The 26,610-nt window shown below is 51.6% G+C and overlaps 2 protein-coding genes across 10 annotated transcripts in view; one reads left to right on the top strand and one right to left on the bottom strand.

The window, feature by feature from the left end:
* The window catches only part of DHX8 (DEAH-box helicase 8), a 44,982-nt gene extending 38,640 nt beyond the window's left edge, over nt 1-6,342 (top strand). For 4 of the 7 annotated variants that reach the window (XM_030799657.1, XM_030799660.1, XM_030799659.1 and 1 more), the window contains 4 exons: nt 330-458; nt 945-1,141; nt 1,623-1,802; nt 3,186-6,342. In XM_030799657.1, the coding sequence (XP_030655517.1) occupies nt 330-458; nt 945-1,141; nt 1,623-1,802; nt 3,186-3,405 (726 nt within the window). In that variant the 3' untranslated portion in view covers nt 3,406-6,342. The remainder of the gene's footprint in view (nt 1-329; nt 459-944; nt 1,142-1,622; nt 1,803-3,185) is intronic. The other 3 variants (XM_030799662.1, XM_030799661.1, XM_030799658.1) reach the window with 2 other exon arrangements.
* A 1,373-nt stretch (nt 6,343-7,715) lies between these two features.
* Nucleotides 7,716-26,271, bottom strand: ETV4 (ETS variant transcription factor 4). Of its 3 annotated transcripts, XM_030799663.1 has the most exons (13): nt 25,822-25,904; nt 25,507-25,617; nt 25,223-25,316; nt 24,928-24,975; nt 16,382-16,435; nt 13,767-13,893; nt 13,093-13,254; nt 12,577-12,842; nt 9,975-10,049; nt 9,751-9,819; nt 9,371-9,543; nt 9,002-9,103; nt 7,716-8,613 (listed from the first exon to the last, which is right to left on the bottom strand). In XM_030799663.1, the coding sequence occupies exons 2-13, from the start codon at nt 25,564-25,566 to the stop codon at nt 8,389-8,391; spliced, it is 1,455 nt and encodes a 484-aa protein (XP_030655523.1). In that variant the 5' UTR covers nt 25,567-25,617; nt 25,822-25,904; the 3' UTR covers nt 7,716-8,388. The 3 variants fall into 3 exon arrangements, with proteins under 3 accessions (XP_030655523.1, XP_030655524.1, XP_030655525.1); XM_030799664.1 differs by lacking the exons at nt 25,507-25,617; nt 25,822-25,904 and adding an exon at nt 26,121-26,271 and having other exon boundaries at nt 8,371-8,613; XM_030799665.1 differs by lacking the exon at nt 25,507-25,617 and having other exon boundaries at nt 8,371-8,613; nt 25,822-25,854.
* Between the last annotated feature and the right edge of the window lie 339 nt (nt 26,272-26,610).

Raw genomic sequence — 26,610 nt, 5'->3', positions numbered from 1 at the left:
CACTTTAAACTGTTTCTTCTTTATACAAAAAGGTGTTCTGTTCATAGTTAATTTTGCGTGAGGATGTATTACTGAATATAGCCTTACTTAGAAACGGCATCTGCAAAATTCTCATCTACCCCAACAGTAGTTATATGCTTGGTCACATACATCCCGTTGGAGTTTATTTGGGAAAAGAATAAACAACAGCATTCTTCTGATAGAGAAAGGCATCCCAAGGCATCAGTATGCTTTGGGAAAATCTGTGTTGTTACCCACTCTGACCGCTATGGTGAATCCAAATGTGTCTTCCACAGGGAAGCAGTTGTAGTCTTTTTTTCTCCCTCTAGATGGCAGAGTTCCCTCTGGAGCCAATGCTATGCAAAATGCTCATCATGTCTGTGCATCTGGGCTGCAGTGAGGAAATGCTGACCATTGTATCCATGCTGTCTGTGCAGAACGTCTTCTATAGGCCTAAGGTAGGAAGTTCAGATCCAAGTTTAGATGGGGGTGCCGTGAAGTTGGGGTAGTTGGCCTGTTGCCATTCCAATGCTTGATGTGGACTTTTCTTTTTTTTTTTTTTTTTTTTTTGAGATGGAGTCTCACTCTGTTGCCCAGGTGCAGTGGAATGATCTTGCAATCTCTACCTCCCGGGTTCAAGCAATTCTCCTGCCTCAGCCTCCAGAGCAGCTGGGATTACAGGCGTGTGCCACCATGCCCTGCTAATTTTTGTATTTTTAGTAGATACAGGGTTGCACCATGTTGGCCAGGCTGGTCTCAAACTCCTGGCCTCAAGTGATCCTCTTGCCTCAGCCTCCCAAAATGCTAGGATTACAGGCCTGAGCCATCATGCCTAGCCTGATGTGGACACTTTTGATAGGGTCTTGTAGGGCTCCCTAGAATTGCTCCATGTTCAGTTAGTAGCTGTTGAGTCAGAAATGTTCCTCTGTCCCACTGCTTGGCAGGATAAACAAGCCCTTGCAGATCAGAAGAAGGCCAAATTCCACCAGACTGAAGGGGACCACCTCACCCTGCTAGCTGTGTACAACTCCTGGAAGAACAACAAGTTCTCCAACCCATGGTGCTATGAGAACTTTATCCAGGCTCGTTCCCTGCGCCGGGCCCAGGACATTCGCAAGCAGATGTTAGGCATAATGGACAGGTAAGTCGGAATCTGATGACTCTGCATGTTTGAGTTGAACCACCTTGAGTATCGTGTCTGTTCATCTCTGTGTACCTATAAAGCTGTAGGCACCTTTTCTCTTGCTCCTCACATAACCCTTTTCCTCTAGCTTTTCCATCTTTGTTATATTCCTTCTCCCCAAGCAAGGGTATGCCTGAGAATTACCTCAGAAAGTACCTAAGAGGAAGATTATTTGTTAGTTGTTGAAAAAATGCTCTTTGTTTGCAACCCTCTGGAACATTATTACTGTGGAATTGAATACCTGTCTAAACAAAGTATCTGTCTCTGAGTGCCTCCATCTACCCACTGTGTAGAGCTGCCTCCGTAGTACACTTAGGGCTGGAAGGAAGGCCCTGGTGACTATTCTGGGCACCCCAAGATGGACGTGTTGGGCACTGTCACTGTGAAAATAGACCTGAGAAAGCCGAGTGGGCTCATATCTTTTGTCCTATCTTGATAGACACAAGCTGGATGTTGTTTCCTGTGGCAAGTCCACAGTCCGAGTGCAGAAGGCCATCTGCAGTGGGTTCTTCCGTAATGCTGCCAAGAAAGACCCACAGGAGGGTTACCGGACACTGATCGACCAGCAGGTGGTCTATATCCATCCTTCCAGTGCCCTCTTCAACAGACAGCCAGAATGGTAGGTGGACATGTCCCAGGGTCTAGGGGCTTTTCTAGGCAGAGAAAAACCTGTAAATCTTTATTTTGTGATTGTGTCTTCACTACTCCCAGTATGTCCTAGTATAACACTGCTTGCCTTTCTAGAGCAGCAGAAACCTGAATTAGGCACAATGTATCAAACCCTATGAGAGAATTAAAATCATAGGGGTGAGACCTAGTTGAAAAAAAAAAAAATTGTGGTTTAAAAAAACTACCTGTGGCCAGGCACGGTGGCTCACACCTGTAATCCCAGCACTTTGGGAGGCTGAGGCAGGCAGATCAGCCGAGGTCGGGAGTTCAAGACCAGCCTGACCAACATGGAGAAACCCTGTTTCTACTAAAAATACAAAATTAGCCAGGTGTGGTGGCACATGCCTGCAATCCCAGCTACTTGGGAGGCTGAGATAGGACAATCACTTGAACCTGGGAGGTGGAGGTTGCGGTGAGCCAAGATTGCCCATTGCATTCCAGCCTGGGCAACAAGAGTGAAATTCCATCTCAAAAAAAAAAAAAAACCAACGACCTAGTGGCCGGGCATGGTGGCTCACGTCTGTGATCCCAGCACTTTGGGAGGCCGAGGCAGGTGGATCACCAGAGGTCAGGAATTCCACGCCAACCTGACCAACATAGTGAAGCCATGTCTCTACTAAAAATACAAAATAGCTGGGCGTGGTGGCAGGCACCTGTAATCCCAGCTACTTGGGAGGCTGAGACATGAGAATAGCTTGAACCCGGGAGGCGGAGGTTGCAGTGAGCCGAGATTGCGCCACTGCACTCCAGCCTGGAAGACAGAGCGAGACTCCGTCTCAAAAAAAAAAAAAAAAAAAAAAAAAAACTACCTAGCTATGTAGTTTTAAAAAATTGTTTTAAAACAGCATTTTTAAAAAATTGGACTCTATCTAGAACCCTAATATAAAACTGATTTAAAAACACCATGTTATCACAGTAGAAGGGTTAGAAATGTGGCTCCTTGCATGTTTGGCCTTCTCCATCCATTGTGGCAGTGTGAGGCCCCTCTTCAGAGCCCTAGAATTCTGTGGAAACATTCTAATAAACCACCCTCACATTTTATAGAGCAAGAAACAGATTAGAGAAGGGATGTAATTGGCTCCATGTCACTTAACTAGTTAGAGCCAGAGCCAGGACTAGAACACATTCTCCTGAGACCTTTCTTGTGGTTAGAGGTGTGCGGGTGCTTCAGTATTGGGGTGTGGCTGTCATAAACAGACTGCAGTCTTATAGGTGTCAGGCAGGAGATGTAATAGTATAAAATGTAAGCTCAGCTGAAGCCTACTAGGGACCAGGTTGACTGTAGAGTGAGGCCTATATCCAGAGGCTTGAGTCCTATCTCTGTCCCCCTCAGGGTGGTGTACCATGAGCTGGTGCTGACCACCAAGGAATACATGCGTGAAGTTACCACCATCGACCCTCGGTGGCTTGTGGAGTTTGCCCCAGCCTTCTTCAAGGTCTCAGACCCAACTAAGCTAAGCAAACAGAAGAAGCAACAGCGTCTTGAACCCTTATACAACCGCTATGAGGAACCCAACGCCTGGAGAATATCCCGGGCCTTCCGACGGCGCTGAAAGGCAAGATTGTTCATTTGCCTCTCCAGCAGCAGTAGCCGGGGCTTGGATTTGTCGATGACAGGCTGGTCCTGAGGATACAGCTGTCCTGTGACTGACTGTCTTAACTGAGCATTTTCTCAACTTGACTCTCATTTCTTCCCTGCTGGTAAAATAGAAACAGGGATTTAAGCCTGGCTTTGGCAAGAGCCTCCAGCCTCCATCACCCCAAGTCCTTGGGCCCAGTTGGGAGCTCATATCTAACACAGAGACACATTGCATCAACTTCAAGAAAGGGACGATTTGTGCAGCCCCAGGATGGGAAGGTGGAGTGGGCGAGCATCTTGTGCAGGGACACAGTGAGGGCCCTGATGCCCCAGCTAGCAGGAGCTACTGTGCTCATCTAAAGTGTTTGCCCCACTTCCCACCCCCTCTCCAGCCGCTGTACTTTGGCTTGACCTCCTGGAAATATTTATTTTCTTAAGGAAACAAAAATGATTTTCTGTGACTGTTTTCTTTTAGCCAAAAGGTTAGGATATTGGCCTGGGCTCAGGGTGAGGGAGATTTAGTATCTGTGCTCTGGCACACATGATGAGAATCCCCTAAAACCAGAGTGCAGGGCCTCTTTGCGCTCGGAAACGACGTACAGCGCAGACTTCCAGCCTTGTCTTTCAGCATCAGCACTAGCTGGGCCATGCTGGGGGATCGCCCCATGATCAACCATGTCCTCTCCACAGAGCACTGCAGTCTGGAGGCCTGAGTGGCTACAGATGGCACATATTAAATACAGAAGGTTTCCCCTTGCTCCCTCCACCTCCCACCACATTCGCAATGTGCAGCATGTCCCATTTCCTTTTGAAACATACTAAATAACAACACTGCTTTTATTTTATTTTGTTTTTATTTTTTTCTCCTGAGGTCCTGGATGGACTTTAACAAAGGGATTTTATGGTCAGAACCTCCCTTTCCCCACTCCAAACAGAAAACAAACATAACACCTCTCCTCTCAGCTGGTTTGTGCTGCCCAGTATCTGTGCTGCAGGGCTTGTTCTCAGTGGTTTTTTCTTAGCACTTGCTTGGGGAATGACCACCTCCTTGTGCCCCCCTCACAGCTCCTGAGGAGAGTTGTTTTTTTTTCTTCCCATAGAGATGGGTTCCCACTGTGCTGCCCAGGCTGCTCTCCAATTCCTGGCCTCAAGCAATTGTCCTGCCTCTGCCTCCCAAAGCACTGGGATTACAGTCAAGAGCCACTGTCCTCCGCACTGAGGAGGCTCCTTACCTGGCGGAACATCAGGCAGGTCTTGCAAGGCCAGGTTGCGGAACTTGTGGAAAGCTGATCTGGATGTAGTGCTTGTAGAGAAGCTTCTGAGAGATTGGGCACATCCTGTTATGGTGCTTCTTCTCCTGTCCTTATGTTATTAGTAAGTTCTAAAGTGATGTAAATGCTAGAACTACTATAGAACTGTATGCCAGACACTAAGAGAGACTATATAACATTCTAGGATATAAAGGAATGTATGTTGTCACTGGGCAGCAAACCACACCCTAAAGACACAATTCAGAAAGAGTCTGAGGGAGAGGAATATAGGCCAGGCAATCTGCTGACTGCAGATCCCTGCCCCTTCATTAAGCTGAGTGAGTGCCTCCTGATTCTGTCTGAGTATGCGCCTTCGTAAGCCCAGGCCAGTAATCAAGGGGCAGGGCATTGTGTGTTAACCTTGAAGGCCTTCTGGGGAGAAACAGTACAGGGACCTCAAATGAAACCAAAGGGGAAACAAAGACTGGGCACCCACCTCCCCAATCTCGTTTTGTTTTGTTTTTGTTGAGACACGGTCTTGCCATCTTGCCTAGGCTGGCGTCAAACTCCTGGGCTCCAGTGGTCTTCCTGCCTCAGCCTCCTGAGTAGCTGGGACTATAGGTGCATGCCACCACACCTGGCTCCCAGTCCTAATTCCAGCCTAAATTTTCCCCATTCAGAAACCCTCCTGGATATAGTGGCCCAGCCTGTCCTGACTGAGTGCCCAGCACTGACAATGTTGACACCTGGGAAGGGAGGGTTGGGTTTCAAGCTGAGGTTGAAAAGGGATGTTGAATGGGCCAAGGCTAAGGGACAGTAGGGTTGGTTATCTTTCTGGCTCAGGTGGAGGAAAAAGAAGGATCCCCATTCTGTGGGTGTTCCTTGACCATCTCTACCCTAGAGCTGAGGTCACTCCTCTGCTATGACAACATAGCTGGGTTCTGACCTTTTGACCATCAGGAAAGCAATGTCAGCAGCTGAGCTGAGCCTGCTCTGAGGGAGAAGAGGGGGTCCTGTGCAGATGCAGAAGGGGAGTTTGCCTGCTGCTCTCACACAATGGAGCCCTTGTTTCTCTTCCTTGAACCAGTATTTCCCAAGATGGAGTGACAGCCCAGGAGAGGATGTGGGTCTCATGCAGAGAGCTGGGATCTTCTTGGCTATTAAAGTATATTGTTCACCCCCACCCAGCGAGAACCAAGCTCAGGAGTTGCCTGCCTCTGCATACATGCTGAGTGCGCTGTTTGTGTATATGGGGGGACTGGCCCTATGGGGTATGTGTGAGCTCCGCAGCTGGGTCAGGCTCCTCGGTCCAGGTTTACTTCATCGCATCTGGACGTGATTTGGCTTTGACTGTCCTGCAGCCCAAAGCACCTCCTCCTCGTGGTTGCTGTAGCTGTCTCATTGGAGCAGTGCCTCTCCAAGTTTGAGGATTTGAACAAAGAACTGGGACTGGTGACTTGTTAATGAACAGTTCAGAGGGCAGAGGGCAATCATCTCAGCTTGTGGTGACCTTTCTTTCCCTGGATGCTGCTTCTCAGCTAAATCCCTCTCTCTTTGTGTGTGTATTCAGCCCTCAGGGTTTCCACCTGATTTTTACACCTTCTTCCCACCATGATAGCTTGGCTTTAATGTGGAATTAAATTATATATTTTTAAAACCTGGTTTTTTGTTTTTTTTTTTTTTTTTTTGAGACGGAGTCTTGCTCTGTCGCCCAGGCTGGAGTGCAGTGGCACGATCTCGGCTCACTGCAAGCTCCGCCTCCCGGGTTCACGCCATTCTTCTGCCTCAGCCTCTCCGAGTAGCTGGGACTACAGGCGCCCGCCACCACGCCCGGCTAATTTTTTGTATTTTTTAGTAGAGACGGGGTTTCACCGTGGTCTCGATCTCCTGACCTCGTGATCCGCCCGCCTCGGCCTCCCAAAGTGCTGGGATTACAAGCGTGAGCCACCGAGCCCGGCCTAAAACCTGTTCTTAAATTTTTCTGTTTCTTGCACTAAATAGTGTCAGTACATAGATATTTTGTGTTTCTAGGAAGAAGTAATGTTGCTTTTTATTTGTGGGTAGTGGTCGAGGAGCATCCCTTCCTGCAAGGGATAGTCTCAGGTTGGTGCTGGGCCAATGTGAGACATGAACAGAGTTGGGCTGGTCCAACCTCAGCACAGCTGCAGTTTCTATTTAACAGGAGAGCACCGGTTTTTACCTGAGCATGTCTCCTGGGCAGCAGTTTACATAGGAGCTGGCTCTAGAACCACCCATTCTGCCCCTCCCACCTGTTGTCACATCTCGGTCATACTTTCTCCATAGGTGTCACCATGTTGTCCGCTTTGCCATTTTTACCTACCCCCAAAAAACTCAGCCTCAGGACTCTGATCTCTCCCAAATTTGGGCAAGGAGAATCTAGGTGTTTCCCACTCCCCCGAAGATCTAATCTCCACTGGCCAGAATCCAGGGCCTGCTCTAGCCTCTCTCTGTACCATCTGGCCTGGGAGCCTTTCTCCTTTGCCCCATTCTCCAGACAAACACTTGTCCCCAAACACTTGTCCCCAACCCCAGCAAAAGTAGCAACCTAGAGCTGAGGTAGGATGGAGGACATGCAATTGGGGTCTACGTGGGGCAGCAGGGTCATGGGAACAACTGGGATCACAGAAACCAAAGACCAAAACCCTGTCTGAGGGAGTCCCAGGAGGGGGAGAACCTTGCCACTCAGTAGCCCACCTGACCCGCCCGCAGAGGCAGGGAGACTGCTGCCGGAAGCAGGCCCAAAGTGCACAAGGGGTGCCTGTCCAGGTTATCAAGCACCCACTGTCCATTATTTCTGTATCCTCACACAGTAATGCTGGGAAGGGGGAAGGGCAGGTATCATTAAGCCCATTTTTCAGAAGAGAAACAGTCAGGTGAACTGCCTTTTTTCAAATCCACATGGGGATTTAAGCGTCAGGGCCTGGCCCCAAACCAATCAGCTCTGCTTTAAGGCCAGAGCTCTTTCTACCCCCAGGTCTGTTCCCACATGGCAGCAAAGAGGACACAGGAGAACTAATGGGAGAAGTGGGGCCTTTATTAAGGTCTGGCAGATGTAGTGGAGGTGGAAGTGGAAACCCAGGCCTGGGCCTAGGAAAGGGCAGAAGAAAGGCAAAGGGTCCCTTGGAGCAGGAACCCATCCCTCTCTGCTTCTACCCAGCACCCCCCATCCCAGGTTCCTTTCTTCAACCTCCCCCTGCCTCTGGGTACACAGAGCACCAAGAACTGACAAACCGGGACCCTCCAGGGCCACAGCATGGGGCAGAGTCCAGGCTTCTGTCTCCCCACAGTGGGAGATCTGGGGAGCTCAGTGAACCTCCTCACCCTCCTGCCAGTATAAAGCTGGGAAGCGCCTTCTCTGTCCCCCAGAACAGAACAAACTGTTGTTCTCTGTGGTTGGGGAAAAGGTGTGGGGGGCTTGGACCTAGGAAGCAGCTGAGCTGAATTCCTCCAGGGCCCAGGTGAAACCCCCAGGGGAGTTTTTGAGACTCGACTTGTCATTTCTCCACTTTTCCTTCCCAATGACTCCGGTGAGCAGCTCAGAGTCTGGGCTAGGGCAACTGGTAGGACAGTGGGGATCTGCCCCAGAGACATCTGTGGGTTTCAGATGAAGGTTTCCCCAACACCAGATTCATTTATATGTACACAGGGCAGCACCCACCTGCGGCAGAGGGAACAGCCGCTGGGGGCTAGTAAGAGTAGCCACCCTTGGGGCCAAACGGCTGGGCGGGGCCAGCCAGCTCTGGGAGGTAGGCGGGGCTCTCGTCCAAGTGGGACAAAGGGACTGTGTCCTCCTCACTGACAGGCCGGTCAAACTCAGCCTTGAGAGCTGGACGCTGATTGTCCGGGAAGGCCAAAGAGAAGAGGGCCTCGGGCTCGCACACAAACTTGTACACGTAACGCTCACCAGCCACCTGTGAGGAGAGAGGTCTGGTCAGCCTGGCTAGCCGCCCAGCCTTTGTATGGGGTAAGGTGGGGGAGTGGGGAATGCGGCCCTTCTACCAGTACAGGCAGATGCTCGGGGCGTTTCTCTCCTATGCTGGTTCCCCTGAGAAGCTGACTCTCCCTTCACAGTTCTTATTCCTTTTTCATCCCAACTTCTCCATGCTTGGGCTTCTCAGTTACAGTGTTGCACTTTTTTGGGAGAGGAGAACCTTGGGATTCTCCACAATTTCTTGTCTCTGACTGACTCATTATCTGATCCGACAAAGTTGCTGAGAATTGCTCTGCTGACCCTCTCCCCAATCAGCTTCTCACAGCCACTGCACCCCACCACCTTGTCCCAAGACCCACAGCCCCCACCTTCTGCATGATGCCTTTCTCATAATAGTATCGGAGCGAGCGGCTCAGCTTGTCGTAATTCATGGCTGGCCGGTTCTTCTGGATGCCCCAGAGCCTGGCGACCTGGGGACAAAACAGTTTTGGGGTAGAGATGCTACCTTGGCAGAGGAAAAAATGGGGGTAAGGTCAGAAAGAGCACTTGAGATTCTTGGTGCAAAGTGCTAAGCTAGCCCTGCAACAAAGCATCAGCCCACAAACTTAGGCTTGGCAAGAATTCAGGTTAGGTAAAGCAAGAATCATGGTGGAAGCACGTGCCACCATTTCCCAGGTTCTCCCACCTCCGAGCCGTAAACTTTGGAAAGGAGGGCTGGGGACATCCAAGAGGCCCACCTCTTCAGGCTCAATGAGCTTGAACTCCATTCCCCGGCCCGTCCAGGCAATGAAATGGGCATTTGTTGGGTCATCCAGCAGGGCCACCAGAAATTGCCACAGCTGCAGGGCACCCCGGCGCTGGTAGGGTGGCCCCTCTCGAAATGCACCAACCCCTTCCTGCTTGATGTCTCCTGGGGAACACGAAAATAGGAGGTGTGGGGTTTGTGTCTTTTGGTCCCCCAAGCAACCGCCTCCCACCGCAGGGATTTCTTGAAGGGGTCTCCCCAGGTACTTTTCTATGGGTCCCACCCTCTTGCAACAATGAAACGTGATGTGACTCCTGCAGGGACACAGCGTGATAAGACCTTGACCCTCCCTTGAACAGTCACTTCTCTGACCTTCAAATTTCTCAGGGACAACGCAGACATCATCTGGGAATGGTCGCAGAGGTTTCTCATAGCCATAGCCTTGTGGAGGAAGTTGGGGGTTGCTCAGATCTGGGGGTTCACCGATGAGACCCCAGAGAATCCAGAGGGACTCCTGGCCAGGGAGACCCTCCCCCATGGCAGCGCTCCCTCCCCCAACATGGAGGGCTTGGCAGGGGAAGGGGGGGCTGCCTTACCCATGGCCCCGTCACCTGGAGAGGGCCCAGAGAAGCCCTCTGTGTGGAGGTACATTGATGCGCACCCGGTGACATCTGTGGGGGAAGAAAGGGTGATGTGAGAGGTGGCTTGGGGTGGAGCTGGAGGGCAGGGGAAAAGGAAGTCCTATCCACATTCAAGAAGTTCTTCCTTCCAGCCTGCTTCCTGGTGACTGTTCCTTGCCCAGGTTGCCTGCCAACCACAAAATCCCAGGGAAAGTTCACCCAGAGGGAGTGTGACACTGGAACCCCTCCTCAACTTGAGGGCTGGGGCTGAGGCCATGGAAGGCAGCAGCGGGGGCTGGGCAAACTGTTCTGCAGGGCCCAAGCTGCCAGGGAGCAGCTGTTTCCTGCGAGTTCAGGGGGAGGAGGAAGGGTGAGATGAACGTCCGGGGAAAGGGTTCGGTGTCCACGCCTAAGACTCCCTCAGAATGGACAAAAATGTCCGGTCAGCAGGTCAGGTTCCCAGCCCTGTGCACGTGTTTGTGTGTGTGTGTGTGTGTGTGTGTGTGTGTGTGTGTGTGTGTGTGTGACAGAAACTGAGAGCGTGCGCGCCTGCATGCACCTGGGGAAGAGGCAGTGAGCACTGGGCCTTGTTTTTTCAGGTCTAACAGAGCACATTCCACTTCATTTCATTCCATTCCATAGGATAGGAACCTCCCCACTCCACATCGGGGAGGCAGCTGTGTGAAGCCACCCGTTCAAGTTCCAACCCCTTCCCGCCCTCCCCTCACTCCACTCCCACCTATGAATGAGAAGATGGTGAAACATGACACCTCCGGGAGGAGGCGGGAGGGTGGGCTCATTCATGCCTCCATTTTGTGAATGAAATTCCTGACTCCATTCAGGAGTAGCTGGGGGGAGGGGCAGGAGTTCAAGGGCATGTAACACAATCCCCTCCGGTCTACAGCCTTTGAAGGTCAGCAGCAAGAGTGCCTCCCTCCTCCTCTCCCCAGCTCACTGCCAAGCCTGGCTCAGGCTTATGCCCTGGATTTGAGGACAGGAGCACCATCCGGTTCTCAGTTGGACAGCCTGGGGGGGTTGTGGTTCATCCCCCTGCCCTTGAACGGTTGTGGGCACCACAAAAAGGGAAATTCTAAAGTTCTAGCTAGCTCTGGGCCTACTCTAATAAACTCAGATCTAGGTCTAGGACTACTAATGTAACAAAAGCCAGGAGGAAAGAAGAAAAGGCAGGGTTTTCTGGACCCTTCCTGGGACTGGCCCTCCTTCGGCCCTTGGGGCTTTGAACTATAGCTATTTATGAACATAGGTGAGTGCATCTCACTCCAGTTAACAGCCAGGTGGAACTAGAATTTAAAGCCCCTACTTCCAGTGCCCAGCCTCTGGCCAGGGCATACATCAACCGGGAGGCTCAAACAGGATGTGTAAACCACATATTAACCTGTGCTTCTACCAGCCTGATCAACATGGTGAAACCCCATCTCTACTAAAAATACAAAAATTAGCTGGGCGTGGTGATGTGCACCTGTAACCCCAGCTACTCGGGAGGCTGAGGCATGACAATCGCTTGAACCCGGTGGCACTCCAGCCTGGGCGACAGAGCAAGACTCCGTCTCAAAACAAACAGAGCAAGACTCCGTCTCAAACCAAACCAAACAAAACAAAACAAAACAACAAAACCCTGCCCTCCTACTGAGAACTAGCAAGAACCATGAGCCTGGCTAGTTTCAAATTCATGTTTCTCTTCATTCAAATCCCTTTGTATTTTTAAGCCTCTGTGGGGACAGGGACCAGACACATCCTATTCATCTTTGTATTTCCCAACTCTGCACACTCATGTTTCTGTCACAGTAGTTTGGTCTTAATAGGTAATTAAAACCTCAAACACCTGTTAAATAGAAATAAATGCCTTAACTTTCCTATTAAGTCACAAGCTACCCGAGGGCAGGATCTACATCCCCCTTTATTTTAGTTTTGTTTTACTACACGGGGTCTCACTTTGTTGCCTAAGCTGGCATTGAACTAATTCCTGGGCTCAAGCCATCCTCCTGCCATGGCCTCCTAAAGTGCTGGGATTACAGATGACTCACCATGCCCGGGGGGCCCTCCTTATCTTTTAATCTGAATATAGGTTTGCTCATTGAAAAGTAACAATTTGTCCGGGTGAGGTGGCTCATGCCTATAATCACAGCACTTTGGGAGGCCGAGACGATGGATCGTATGAAGTCAGGAGTTCGAGACCATCCTGGCCAACAGGGCGAAACCCCATCTCTACTAAAAATACAAAAATTAGCCGGGCATGGTGGCTGGTGCCCGTAATCCCAGGTATTCCGGAGGCTGAGGCACGAGAATCGCTTGAACCCAGTAGGCAGAAGTTGCAGTGAGCAGAGATCGTGCCACTGCACTCTAGCCTGGGCCAGAACAGGACCCCGTCTAAAAAAAAAAAAAAAAAAAAAGAAAAGAAAAATAACAATTCTTTTGAAATTATGAAGAAAAAAGGTGGGTGGGTGGGTTGGATATATGAAATGGTAAACAGCAGTGTAAAAAAACTCGGGAGACATTCTGGGCTTAACTGAACTCTTCACTTGATCACATGCCACCCTGCCCCACCCCAGTCTCTTACCTGAGTCGTAGGCGAAGTCTGTCTGTTCCTGTTTGATCACCACCCCCGCCCCTGGGTACCTGTGCCCGTTGACCCCACCCTGGTCCACGGCTGGCTGGCCCGCCTGTTCATACAGGGGATCATGGTATTCTTGCTTAAAGCTCTGCTGGGGGTAGGGTGGGCAGGGCTCCGACAGCTGGTGTTGGTAGGGGGCTGGGAGGGGTTCCCGGCCCCCTCCCTGAGATGTGAAGGAGTGGCAAATGTCCAGGGGCTGCTGGAAGACGGAGCTGGATGTGGTTGGATGGAGAAGGAAGAGAAGAGAACTTTAAATTAATCCTTCCTCGAGCCTGTTACTCCTAGGCTTTTAGAGTGGGCTCTGGAATGGGTGGTAGGGGGTTGGGGTGTCAGTATTTCTCCCTCTCTATTCCGCCGCCCCCCGCCTCTACCACCCCACAGCTCAAGTCTTTATGGAGAACACTCAGGAACTGAAGAGAAAACACCTGGGCCCATGAGCAGTGGGTTTCCCTGTCTCCTTACCTATGTTCCCCGAGGTACCCATGGCCAGGGTGGGGCTGGGAGGTGCCAGAGGATCTCAGGAAATTCCGTTGCTCTGCCCGGGGAAAGGGCTGTAGGGGCGACTGTCCAAGGGCACCAGGGGCAGGGGACTTGATGGCGATTTGTCTGGGGGGGTCATAGGCACTGGAGTTGAGAAGGAGACAGGGGTGAGGGGGCGGAGAAGCTGGCAAGCATCTTTGAACCCTTCATTCCTAGGAAAGCGAGGTCACAGGGATTACAGGAGAAGGAAGCATAGAGGGGGCTGAGAAGGGAATGGCAGGAGCCACAGACTCAGCCCTAGCCAATTCTTTTTTTTCAGAGACAGTCTCCCTCTGTTGCCCAGGCTGGTCTTGAACCCCTGGGATTCATACAGGGGGGATTCGTTGCTCAGAGCAATGGTTTAGGTGGGACAGTGGGCCTCTCGGTGGAAACAGAATCTGCTCTGGCCTCAGTATGTATTCCTGAGGCCCTCTGCTGCGTTTTCCATCTGACTAATTAGAGGAAATCCTTAGCTGTATTGCTTCCTTACAGGAGCTAGAAAATCCTTTCTGTTGTCTAACTTGCATCTCAGCTGCTACCTCTGCTCATGGGTGCCCCCTGCCTCCCTCCTCAGGAACCCTTCTCCTACCCTTCACCAGGTCCAGGCTGGGGCTCACCTGGAGTAAAGGCACTGCTCGCCATGGTGGTAGGGGAGTGGCGGCTTCCTGCTGCAGGACAGGGCCGGGTCTGTGCGGGGACTCTGGGGCTCCTTCTTGATCCTGGTGGTGGGGCTGTGGAAAGCTACTGTGGGGGTAGAGGGGGCAGAGCAAGGCCAGAGCCTGTCACACAAGAGGCAGGCAGGGCTTCTGATACCTTCTGAGCTTTGAGGACCAGCTGGGTGACTGGTACAGCCTCCTTCCCTCTCTGGGTATCAATTTTCTGAGATCCGCAGTGAGACAAGAACATTTTGGCTATTTACATTATGTCTAGTTTATACATCAGACTAGTGTCTGATTATTAACCAAATAAACCATCTAAAGTTCAACATTTAGGTTGGGCACGGTAGCTCACACCTGTAATCCCAGCACTTTGGGAGGCAGGAGTCCAAGACCAGCCTGGCCAACATGGTGAAACCCCGTCTCTACTAAAAATACAAAAAAAAATTAGCCGGGCATGGTGGTGGATGCCCGTAGTCCCAGCTACTCAGGAGGCTGGGGCATGGGAATTGCTTGAACCTGGGAGGCGGAGACTGCAGTGAGCCGAGATCATGCCACTGCACTCCAGCCTGGGTGACAGAGCGAGACTCCGTCTCAAAAAGAAACGAAACAAAAACATGTAATGCAACCCCAGGCCCCAGAAAACACTTTCAAGGAGTGAGCACCTCCAACCTAGGGCCTGTAGTTTTCCTGAGTGCCCTGGAAAATTCCAAGGGAGCAACATGTTTTCTTATTTGAGGATATAAAGAATCTTTCTTGGCTGGGCGCAGTGGCTCACGCCTGTAATCCCAGCACTTTTGGAGGCCGAGGCAGGTGGATCACCTGAAGTCAGAAGTTTGAGACCAGCCTGACCAACATAGAGAAACCCCATCTCTACTAAAATACAAAACAATTAGCCGGGCGTGGTGGCACATCTCTATAATCCCAGCTACTTGGGAGGCTGAGGCAGGAGAATCGCTTGAACCTGGGAGGCAGAGGTTGCAGTGAGCCGAGATCACGCCATTGCACTCCAGCCTGGGCAACAAGAGTGAAAGAAACTCTGTCTCTAAATAAACAAATAAAATAATCTTTCTTTTTCTGGTTGAGGTTGAATATTGGCCCACTTGAATGTCAGCTGACTAACATTACACATGCTCCTACTATCTGTGTAGGAGCATCTGTATAATTACACATGCTCCTACTATCTGTGAAGAACACTGGCCTTCCCTGTGGCCCCTGCAGGGTTCCCAAATTCTGGCCATGAGGCTGAGCAGCAAAGAGTTGGTTCCAAGCCAGTGTGAGTGAGATTCAGTTTTAACCGCAGTCCAGTCAAATGCCCTGTTTGTAACCAACTATTCTCTGCTGTTTTTGATTCTTTGTGCCCCATTCTGTTTCACTGGTGAAGAAAGTTGACAGCAAAGTATCTGACATTAAAGCAGGGTTCCTTTGTTTTTTGGTTTTTGTTTTTTTGAGATGGAGCCTCGCTCTGTCACCCGGGCTGGAGTGCAGTGGCTCAATCTTGCCTCACTGCAACCTCCGCCTCCCAGGTTCAAGCGATTCTCATGCCTCAGCCTCCTGAGTAGCTGGGATTACAGGTACACGCCACCATGCCCAGCTAATTTTTGTATTTTCGTAAAGACAGAATTTCATCATGCTGGCCAGGTTGGTCTCAAACTCCTGACCTCATGTGATCCACGCGCCTCGGCCTCCCAAAGTGCTGGGATTACAGGCGTGAGCCACCACACCCAGCCTAAAGCAGGGTTTCTCAACAGTGGCACTACTGACATGTGGGCCAGATAGTGTTTTATTAATATATTGTAAGGAGCTGTCCTGAGCATCATAGAATGCTTTTAGCAGTATCCCTGACCTCTCTATCCACTAGACAGCAGTAGCACCCCACCCTCAATTGTGACAACCAAAAATGTCTACAGATATTACCAAATGTCTCTTGGGAGGTAAAATTGTCCCCAGTTTATGAAGGTGACTTAGAATACTAGAACTGGGGCCGGGCGCAGTGGCTCACGCCTGTAATCCCAACACTTTGGGAGGCCAAGGTGGGCGGATCACAAGGTCAGGAGTTTGAGACCATCCTGGCCAACATGGTGAAACCCCACCTCTACTAAAAATACAAAAATTAGCTGGGTGTGGTGGTGCGTGCCTGTAATCCCAGCTACTCCTGAGGCTGAGGCAGGAGAATCGCTTAAACCCGGGAAGCGGAGGTTGCAGTGAGCCAAGATCGTGCCACTGCACTCCTCCAGCCTGGGTGACAGAGCAAGACTCTGTCTTGGGGGGAAGAACAAACAAACAAACAAAAACACTAGAAGTGGACTCTGCTGAACTGGCCCAGGCCCCTAACTTCAGATATAAGGCAACGGAGAACCAGAGGGATAGTGTCTGCTCTAAGGTCACGCAGCAAGAACATGGCAAGCCCCAGATTTCAACCAAGGTTTTCATTCCAGTTATTGCCTTGGTCTTTGAGATCGAACCCCACTGTTTTTTAGGAGAGAATAAGCTGTTCTCCTGTGATTCTCTATCCTATGATTCACTTCCTGCCATCCTCCACTCCCTATACCCTCTCCCCAGGGACCTCTACTCACGGTTTTCTGAATGGAAATCAGGAACAAACTGCTCATCACTGTCTGGTACCTGAGCTGCAGAGAGAGGTCAGAGGTGAGTTTGGGGCGGAGCCCTGGTTGTCCCCTGGGAGGCTCCATTATTGCAGCTCTGCAGATTAGCAACAGCCAAGAAAGGATCAACAGCCTTTAGACCAGGGGTGTCCACATTGTAAGAATTGTCTTGGGCCACACATAAAATACACAAATACACTAACACTAACGATAGCTGATGAACTTAAAAAAAAATCACAAACAAATCTCCTAATGTTTTAAGAAATTTTACAAGGAATTTATGTTGGGCCTGGGCCACATTCAAAGCTACCCTGGGCTGAAAGTGGCCCGCAGGCCCACGGGTTGGACAAGCTTGCTTGAGACTAAAGGCTGCTCCACCCTAGGTCCTAGTGTCCTCTACCTCTGGGCTCCACTAAGACCCAGGAGGGAAGACTGTTCTCAGAACCTGTCTGAGCAGATTCCAGTCTTTCTTTTTCTAGATGCTTTGTCTTTATTTCCTCCATTTTTCTGAAGTGAAACAGCCTCGCCCCTCAGTTTACAAAACTCCCTTAAAGCTCACAGCAGTCATATCTAGGATGGGCAGGCAGTGGGATCCTGTGGATTTAAAATCACATAGGAGGCGGCTGGGCGTGGTGGCTCACGCCTGTAATCCCAACACTTTGGGAGGTCAAGGCGGGTGGATCACCTGAGGTCAGGAGTTCGAGACCAGCCTGGCCAACATGACGAAACCCCATCTTTACTAAAAATACAAAACTTAGCTGGTCGTGGTGGCGGGAGCCTATAATCCCAGCTACTCAGGAGGCTGAGACAGAAGAATCGCTTGAACCTGGGAGGCAGAGGTTGCAATGAGCTGAGATAGCGCCACTGCACTCCAGCCTGGGCAACAAGAGTGAAACTCCATCTCAAAAGAAAAATAAAATTAGATAATAAATAAAATCACACAGTGGGTGGCTGGGCGCAGTGGTTCATGCCTGTAATCCCAGCACTTTGGGAGGCTGAGGTGGGAGGATCACTTGAGGTCAGGAGTTTGAGACCAGCCCCCAACAAGGTGAAACTCCCATCTCTACTAAAAAATTAGCCAGGCGTGGTGGTGGGCACCTGTAATCCCAGCTACTCGGAAGGCTGAGGCAGGAGAATTGCTTGAACCCAGGAGGCAGAGGTTGCAGTGAGCTGAGATCATGCCACTGCACTCCAGCCTGGGTGACAAAGTGAGACTCTGTCCAAAAAAATGAAAAATAAAGGCCAGGCATGGTGGCTCATGCCTGTAATCCCAGCACTTTGGGAGGCCGAGGTGGGCGGATCATGAGGTCAGGAGTTTGAGACCAGCCTGACCAGCATGGTGAAATCCTGTCTCTACTAAAAATACAAAAATTAGGCCGGGCGCAGTGGCTCACGCCTGTAATCCCAGCACTTTGGGAGGCCGAGGCAGGCGGATCACCAGGTCAGGAGATCGAGACCATCCTGGCTAACACAGTGAAACCCTGTCTCTACTAAAAATACAAAAAAAATTAGCCGGGTGTGGTGGCGGGTGCCTGTAGTCCCAGCTACTCCTGAGGCAGGAGTATGCCTGAGGCAGGAGAATGGCATGAACCCGGGAGGCGGAGCTTGCAGTGAGCCAAGATCACGCCACTGCACTCCAGCCTGGGTGACAGAGCAAGACTCCATCTCAAAAAAAAAAAAAAAAAAAAAAATAGCTGGACGTTGTGGCACGCCTGTAATCCCAGCTACTCCTGAGGCTGACAGGAGAATAACTTGAACCTGGGAAATGGAGGTTGCAGTGAGCTGAGATTGCACCACTGCAATCCAGCCTGGCGACAGAGCAAGACTCCATCTCAAAAATAAATAAATAAAATTAAAAAAGGAGGATGACAGTGGAAGAGCAGGAGGCTGGTGACTGGGACCGTTGCAGAAGGCAAAGGACACTGGCTGAGTACATAGGTGCCTCATCCCTTTAATGTGCAGCTAAGGAGGGGAGGGATTCCCAAGGTTGGTGATCTGAAGAGCTCTCCCAGGATGCCAGGATGGGTGGAGCTGGGTTTGGGAATAGGCAGGAAAACTGAAATACAGCAGCAGCTCATCCATGGCTTCTAACCTGAACATCAAACTCCAATTTCTAGTTCTTATTCTGGCCTCCCCAGAGCGGGGCTTCTCAGGTAGTTATACAGCTAAGTATCTCCCTTGATCCCAGAGTCTTTGCCCACTTTTGCCCCTCTCTCAAAAATAAATGGATCACAGCAGGAAGTGTAGACACCAAGGAGAACTTCCTGATATTATTCCAGGAAGAGAGTGGTTCTAGGGTGATGCGGTGGAACCTGTAGCCCGAGGAGGCTAGACTCTCCTTCCCTGGAGACTGCTCTCAGATTGGACAATGGGGAAACTGATTGATAAAATGCCCAGAGAGGTCAAAATGGCTGGTGAGGGGTATAAGATGGCTAGAAAAAACCTCCACACCCCCGGCCTATGCAAATTCACATCCCATCTCTTGCTTCTCTCTAGGCTAAGCCTCCATCATTTCTTACTTGGATTTCACCCACAGCCTCTTACCAGGATACCCTCCTTTCATTCTTACCTCCTATAGTCCCTTGCTCTCCACCTAGCTGTCACAGTGATCTTTTTACAACAGAAATCGAGTCATTTCTCTCTGTTATTTAAAGCATGAAATCCAAATGCTTGCCCTTGGCCTCCAAGGCTCTGCATGACTTGGCCTTGCCTACCTCTCTGACCTGCCTCTCCTTGCCTGTGAATCTGCGGCACTCTGGTCTCCTTTCTAGCCCTCAAACCTGCTGAGCTTGTTCCTTCTTCTCCAGATGCTTTCTTGCCTTTTTCTTTTTTTCCTGGCCATCAGAGTCTCAGCTCACTTTGACATCTCTGGAGAGGCCTTCTCTGACCACCCCTAAACCAAAGTGGTTCCTCCTGGCTCTCTATTGCATCTCTGTTTTGTTTTCTCCCTGGCACATATTGCCACCTGAACATATTAATTTATGTTTACCTGTTTGTTGTCTATCTACACCAGGAAGTTAAGCTCTGTGAGGGCAAGAGCTTTATCTTTCTTGTCATCTGATGCCCCAGCACCCAGCACAGGGTTACAGTAGATGCTCAGTGCTGTTATTTCTTGACTACATGAATAAACATGCAATAATCGTTTGTCCTCAGGCTGGCAGGAGTCAGCACTGTGGGCCTGAGGGCATGCACTGAAGAGATCCTGACCATACTAGCCCTTCCCTGCAGGCTCCCCCTCTCCACACACAAGGGAACATTAGAGGCAGGTCCTCTTCAGGAAAGCACATCTCACAGGTGATACTTTAGGTTGTGATATGTTGCTTGGCAAGAATACTCTTCAACAATTTGCTTTACATATCAGAGGTGCCAAGTGTTTATAAACATGGACTTATATTAATAGATAGTTTATTTCTTGACAGAAGCATTAGGGAGAAGGAGTTTAAGAATCGGGAGCTACCAGCAGCTAAACGAGAATTTAGGACAAGTCAACATAATAATACTTTGGTCTAAAGTGACCAAAGAAATCAATGAGACATGAAATCCGCTGGCAAGAACAAACAGAAACACACAGCCAGCAAACATCTTTTCAGGAGCACAAAAACAGCAAAAAGACAACCATTCCCAAACTGGCCTGATTCAAGAGTCACCAGGGCATTGTTAAAAACACGATTACAGCCAGGTGTGGTGGCTCATGCCTGTAATCCCAGCACTTTGGGAGGCTGAGGCAGGCAGACGATCTGAGGTCTGGAGTTCTACACCAGCCTTGCCAACGTGGCGAAACCCCATCTCTACTAAAAATACAAAAATTAGCCCAGTAAGGTGGTGGGCGCCTGTAATCCCAGCTACTCTGGAGGCTGAGACAGGAGAATCGCTTGAAGCCAGGAGGTGGAGGTTGCAGCAAGCCAAGATCGCACCAATGCACTCCAGCCTGGGCAACAGAGTGAGACCCTGTCTCAAATAATAATAATAATAATAATAATAATAATAATAAAATAAAAACACAATTCCCAGTCCCCTCCTCCGGAGAGTCCCATTCCATAGGACTGCGGTGGGGCCCAGGCATCTGCATTTTAAAATCTATTATAAGGAAGTCTCCTCTGTCACTCAGGCTTGAGTGCAGTGGCATAATCAGAGCTCACTGCAGCCTCGAACTCCTGGGCTCAGGTAATCCTTTCACTTCAGCCACCACAACCTTAAAAATAGGCACATTTGGATAGAGGGTAAGAGGCCAAATCTGTCCATCTGCCCAGGGATGCAAAGCCAGGCTCATCCCCGCTGTGCCCTCTGGTCCATTCAGAGGCAACATCCCCCAAGGTGGCAGGAAGCCGGGTGGTGGGAGCAGAGTGACAAACATTTCCCTCCCTCCTGCTAGGCAAGAAGGGTCCCAAGGGAAAGAGTGGTGCAGAACTCAGGGGTGGCTGACGCACTCCAGCCCCACCCCTGGGGCCTCATTAACTGCTACTTTCCATTGAGGTAATGGGCTGGGGGTATCTCCTGCTGGCGTCACTGGTGCTGGAGAGCAGAGAACCCTCAGCATCATCTTGCCTTTCTTCCTGCCTCGGGCCTGACAGTTTAAGCAGGGACCCCTCCCGCCCAGCAGTCCAGGGGGAGGCTTCCTCCAGCACACAGACCACACCCCAAAAGAGGTGGCACCATCCTCTTCCCAGAGCCAGAAGAAATCTGTCCTAGCTCAGCCCCTCCCCCAAACACTGGCCTTCTCCCAAAGGGGTAGGCCAGGGCCCTCAGTCATCCAGAGACTGTCAACAGGATAGAAATAGGAACACTGAGCCTTGCGTTCCTGGAGAGCAGAAGAATTTTTAATTACCATGTTTGGTCTTAAGTGTACACCACTCTCTTTATTTATTTGTTAACTTGGCTGAGTCTTGGCTGCCAAGCCATTGTGCCAGGGTCTGTCCCCAGCTCCATCCCGGTAGTAAGATGGAATTTATCTTTCTGGGGAAGAGGCAGATGATTAAGGAGGGGGTGGGAAAAGTGCCAAGACAGCATAATGCCCAGAGAGAGAGAAAGAATTTTAGGGACTCTCCTTTCAAAATGGGGGTCAGTAAAAAAAGAGGAGGGGCTTGGGGGTCTCCCAAGCTGGATTCTGGAAGAATTGAGAGGTTAAAACAGAGATACACTGAAGCCCACCATAGGTTAGCCACTCACACTATATATGCTCGGTCACCCTCTTCCCAGGATCCAGTCATAGGGTGAAGGGGGTAGAGGTATTCTCCAGAGCTTCTGCTCCATTGTGCCACCGCTGTCCCTTACCCTGCCCCCACCCTGGCAGCCTCTGTACTGGAAGGAACCAGTTCACTAGTTGTGGAGGGGACATATTTGTCCCCAGGAGTCTTCAGGAAGGGGAAGAGACAGAAAGATGGAGAAGGAGGCATTGTAGCTGGGAAAGATTAGGGAGGGGATTAACCTCATCCCTCCCCACAGACATGCCGAGGCACCAGTGTACATGCACTCAGACACATATTCAGGGACGCACACACCCTAATTCCTTTTACTTCACTCTTGCGGCAGCACGACAGCACAGGGTGAAATGTGCCCTCCATGCACGCCCTCCACACATGGGGTCTTTTTTTAACCTACAAATATGATTGGGACATCCAAAGGGCAAACAGACTGGAGCCCTTGGAGGAGGGTTGGGGAGCAGTGATTCCTGTGAAAAGGGGAGCGCAGATCGATCCCTTCGAGAATCTGATAAAAGCTATGGGTCATTCTCTTCCTAAAAAAATCCACACACCTTTATGTATGGTGCACTTCCAGCAATTTTACACATAGTATCAGAGGGATCAAGGATCCCAGCAACCTACCCACAGGGCTTCTGGGAATCCACAGACCCCAGCCTCACACAAAGGGGTCATGGCCTAGAGTCAATGGCCCTTACTACCAAATAGACAACACAGTCATTTTCCCCAAGGGTTCAGGGCTCCTGACAAGCCTGGAAAGGAACCTTCGACAAGAAACCAGCATATCTTTTACTATAGCCAGACATATATTGGGCTCAGCCTGCCTGAGCCTGGGTTTCCCTGTAGCAGCCTGATTCTTTCCCCAACATCTCAACAGACCCCAGGCACCCCCAAATCAGACACGCCCTCCTAGCCTCACATCATTACCCCCTGTGTACAAAAACCCAACCCCAAGGATATATGAGCTGCCTCCATAAAGCCGCACTCACACTCATCCTTCAACGCCCGGACACAGGACACTGAACCTGCAAGCACATCGGAATCTCCCTACACCTGCCCGGCTCCAACCTGTGCCTCCTCCAAATGCTAAGTCTTCGCAGACCCACCCACACTACCAGGACCCCCTTGCTGCTGCTCTCTAAATTGGGGCTTTGGAAAAAACCAAACTGAGAGAGGGAGGTTGGGCTGTGGTCCCCATTCTTCCTAATGCGTCCCACCACTGGCAAGTTTCCAAAGAAGCTAGTCCCTCCCTGCCACCCCAAAGCTCCCCATGGGTTGCCGGGGTCACTGACCTGGTGGGAAGAGACAGGAGAGGAGGCTGGGGTGGTGTTGGGATGGTGCAGGGGGACAGGGCCCCGGCAGCTGCATCTGTCTCCGCAGAGAAAGTGAGAAGGAGCGATCGGCCTCAGCATCCCCCCCTCAGGCCTGGCCATCCATCGCCAGCTGGGAACCTGAGCTGCTCCCTCAGAAGGAAGGAGAGGGAACCAAGGAGATCCCAGCGCCCACCCCCCTCACCTCCGCCTTGCAGTCCCCACCCCCACCTCCCCACCCACTGGATTTAAATGTACAGGGCAGCAGCATGTAACTAACACACACACACACACACACACACACTCTCTCTCTCTCTCTCTCACACACACACACACACACGCTTGCTGTCACACTGACACTGACACTGACACAGACAGACGTTTGTACCCTCTCCAGACCCCTGGCCAAGGGGTGGGACTTCCAAGATAGAGAGATGAGAGCATTTTCCTCCCCCTCCCATCTCAAACCCAGGCACAGATGGACCAGCTGCTGCCAAAATGCCAACCTCAGCCCACCCCTAGCTCACAGCCCTAGGAGCTGCCCACTATGGGGACTCTCAGCTGATAGGCAAGGAAAGAAGCCCGGTGAGCCAGAGAGAAATCAGGCGCTGGGAAAGGAAGTCTTTGAGAGCCCATGGAAACTGACACCTCTGCGTTCTTCAGCTCTAGCCCAGCTCCGGAACCTCAGGAGGAGGATGGGGAGACGGGGCAAAGCTCTGCCTGTAAATTGGAGCTGGGCATGCAGGACTTGCAGGGTCGGGGATGATGCACACAATACCCTCAGAACCTCCAGATCCCTCCAGCACTCACACAGCCATTCAGCCATTAATTCCACAAAATGTCTTGAGTGCTTGCTCTATGCTAAACAGTCATTCTGTCAACATATATATTTTTAGACTATCATAGTGGGCAAGACAGACCTAGTCTAATTCCAAGGATCTAGACAGGGGTCATTTTCTTTTTACTCCAAGCTTCTACGGAGAGTTCCAGGGTAGTTGGATTTGAGCTTTAAAAAAATTAGATACCCAGCGTGGAGGGATGAGGAGATCCTAAGGAAAATACCTCAAAATATCTCAAAAAAGGAGTTCCTAGTGTTTTGGCTTCTTCATTTTCATAGCGTTAAAATAAACCCTAAGATGGGGGTAGTTAACCCTTCCCTCTCAGAGACTGTCTAAACCACCATTTTCCCTCCCACCTGCAGCCCCACCAGCGACACCCTCAGGCCCCACCAAAATGCACTGAAGAATCCAACCAGGAAACCTCCTGAACACACCACTTCCCCATCAGGCCCAGCCACGGACCCCACCCCAGCCAGCTCACAGCTAACTCCCCAGCACACAGGAAGGGGGGGATTTGCCTGGAGGCAGAGGTATTCAAGCGGGATGGAGGAGGGAGGAACACTTGCTATTAGAATTACAATCAAGTCTATTTGGGGAGGGAGCCTTGGGCTCTCTGTGCCAAAGGACTGCCGAAAAGAATTATTTAAACTTTTGTTGTTCTTTTGGCTTGGACAGTAAATTGTTTGGTGCTGGGGGTTGGGAAGAGGAGAAACCCAGGGGATAAGAATCAATGCTTGGGCAACTCCGGAGGATAGGTGACAAATTAATTGCTTCCCCCCACCCCCCCGTCCACCAACAACACCCCAACACGCACCTTGGCCTGGCAGCTTCTGCAAAACAAACTTTGCAAATGAAAATTTCAACGAGGAAAATGGGCCTGGGGCCAAGTTCCATTCAAATAAGCAAATACCCCACACAATGGTCTGATTCATCCTCAAGCCTAGTTACACAAGCCTGGCTCAGGGTAGAGAAAATAAATATCAATATAAGTGTCCACGCTGGGCGCTGGGGTGAGTGGAATGGCAAGGGACCTGGGGAGAGGGCCTTGGATAACTCCTTGAGGCAGGGAAGGGAGAGGAGAAGTGTAGGGCTTAGGGTGGAATACCAGGGGCTTCGGAGTGTTCCCCTGTCCAGCCTCCCAAAATAGAAAAGGTCACAAAACTACTCACCTTCAGCGAGCCACGTCTCCTGGAAGTGACTTAGATCCTGGAAGAGATCTGAGGGGTAAATAGTGGAATTGGAGGTGAGGTGGAGGGGACGGTAAGAGAGAAGGGGCCCTAGCAAGCCCCGGTGACTCCCCTGCCTTGGGAGTAGGGACCAAGAAGAATGATCAGAATCCCTTGGAGGGCGAGTTTTTTGGGGAAACAGGCGGGGGTTCCAGAATCGGCCCAGTGTGTGTGTGTGTGTCTGTGTGTGTGTGTGTGTGGCGGAGGAGGGTCGCGGTTTGTCTCTCTTGCTCTTTACCTTCAGAGTCGAGGGGCGGCAGGGAGCCCGGGTCCATGAGCTTCCCCTGCGGGACGATCAGCGCTTCGCGCAAGCTCCCATTTCCGGACGATTTCTGCGAGAAGCGGGGAGAATGCCCCCGAGTCACCCTGAGGCGCTTAGTCTGGGGGACGAGGTTGGGGTCCTCGGGTGACTCAGGGGCGGGGCAGCCCAGGACTCTGCTGGGACCGCGGGGAGGGGGGCTGTGGTGAGAGTAGGGGCTGGGTGCGGGGCGGGGCGGGCGTGGAGGCCGGCGCGGCGCTCACGCTGCTGAAGGTGTAGGGCACTTGCTGGTCCAAGTATCCGGCTTTCATCCTCCGCTCCATCCGGCCGCTCCCTCCGGCCGCACGGCCGGGGCCCCAAGTGGGGGCCAAGACCTGGTGGGGGAGGGGGCTGCGTTCGCATACCGTCCAGGGAAGGCTGCGATGGGGGCGGGGAGGGGTGGCGGGAGGGGGCAGTCCCAAGGCTCTGGGTCCGACTGCGAAACTTCTCCGACTCACTGGGGCGATGGGGAGGTCTCCGCCTGCCAGGCCGAGCGCTACCACCACTCCCCTCCCGCCAAAGGCCAAAGGAGGTCCCACCTGCTCCCAGGAGCCGGGCTCTCCGTTTCTGCTTTCTGCAGCCCTGCTCTACCCGGGCTCGGTTACATAAGACGTGTGTGTGTGTGTGTGTGTGTACGCGCGCGCGCGCGGAGGAGCAGGCGAGGCGCACACCATCGCATGCCCGCAACTCCCGCGCCCCCTCCAATCCTGAATCCCAGAGCCTCCCACCCCCGCCCTGGAATCTGCGGAGGCGGGTGGTGAGAGTGAGTGTGGTGTGCGTTGGAGGCGAGGCGGGGAATCACAGACACTCTCCCTCCCTTTCCCTCCCGCAGCCTCACCTGAGGCCGGGGCGTCTGGGCTGGAGCCGCGGGGGGGTCCCAAGCATGCCCTGGGGCCCGCACCGAGGGCCGCGGGGCTAGGCCGGAGTGAGGCGGCCCCGGCCCCGGGTCCCCAGCGCACCGACTTGCTTTTCGGGCGCCGCAGACAGTTGTGAGCCCGGGGGAGCAGCTGATTGGTGCATTTCCTTTGCTCGGCCTCGACTCTCCCCGCCCAACGCCACACCGCCCCCCGTTTCCCTTTGTTTCATTGACTTTTGTGAATGGAACCCCAGGGCTGGGCACGCCCGCCAATCCGGAGAGTCGTCCGGCCTGGCCGGGGGGGCGGAGTTTCCCAGCCACGGAGGCCAATCAGAATGTAGGGGTTGGCTCCCGGCTTCATTCACTGCTCCGGCTCCCATTCATAAAAAAATAAAACCCGCGGCCGGAGTTCATTCATAAAGAACCGAGAGAAAAAGAGAGAAGCCGAGGACCCCGCGGCTTCTCCACCGTC

This window comes from Nomascus leucogenys, chromosome 19, assembly GCF_006542625.1.
Source record: "Nomascus leucogenys isolate Asia chromosome 19, Asia_NLE_v1, whole genome shotgun sequence".
Lineage (NCBI taxonomy): Eukaryota > Metazoa > Chordata > Mammalia > Primates > Hylobatidae > Nomascus > Nomascus leucogenys.
This window is presented reverse-complemented; position numbering and strand designations above follow the sequence as displayed.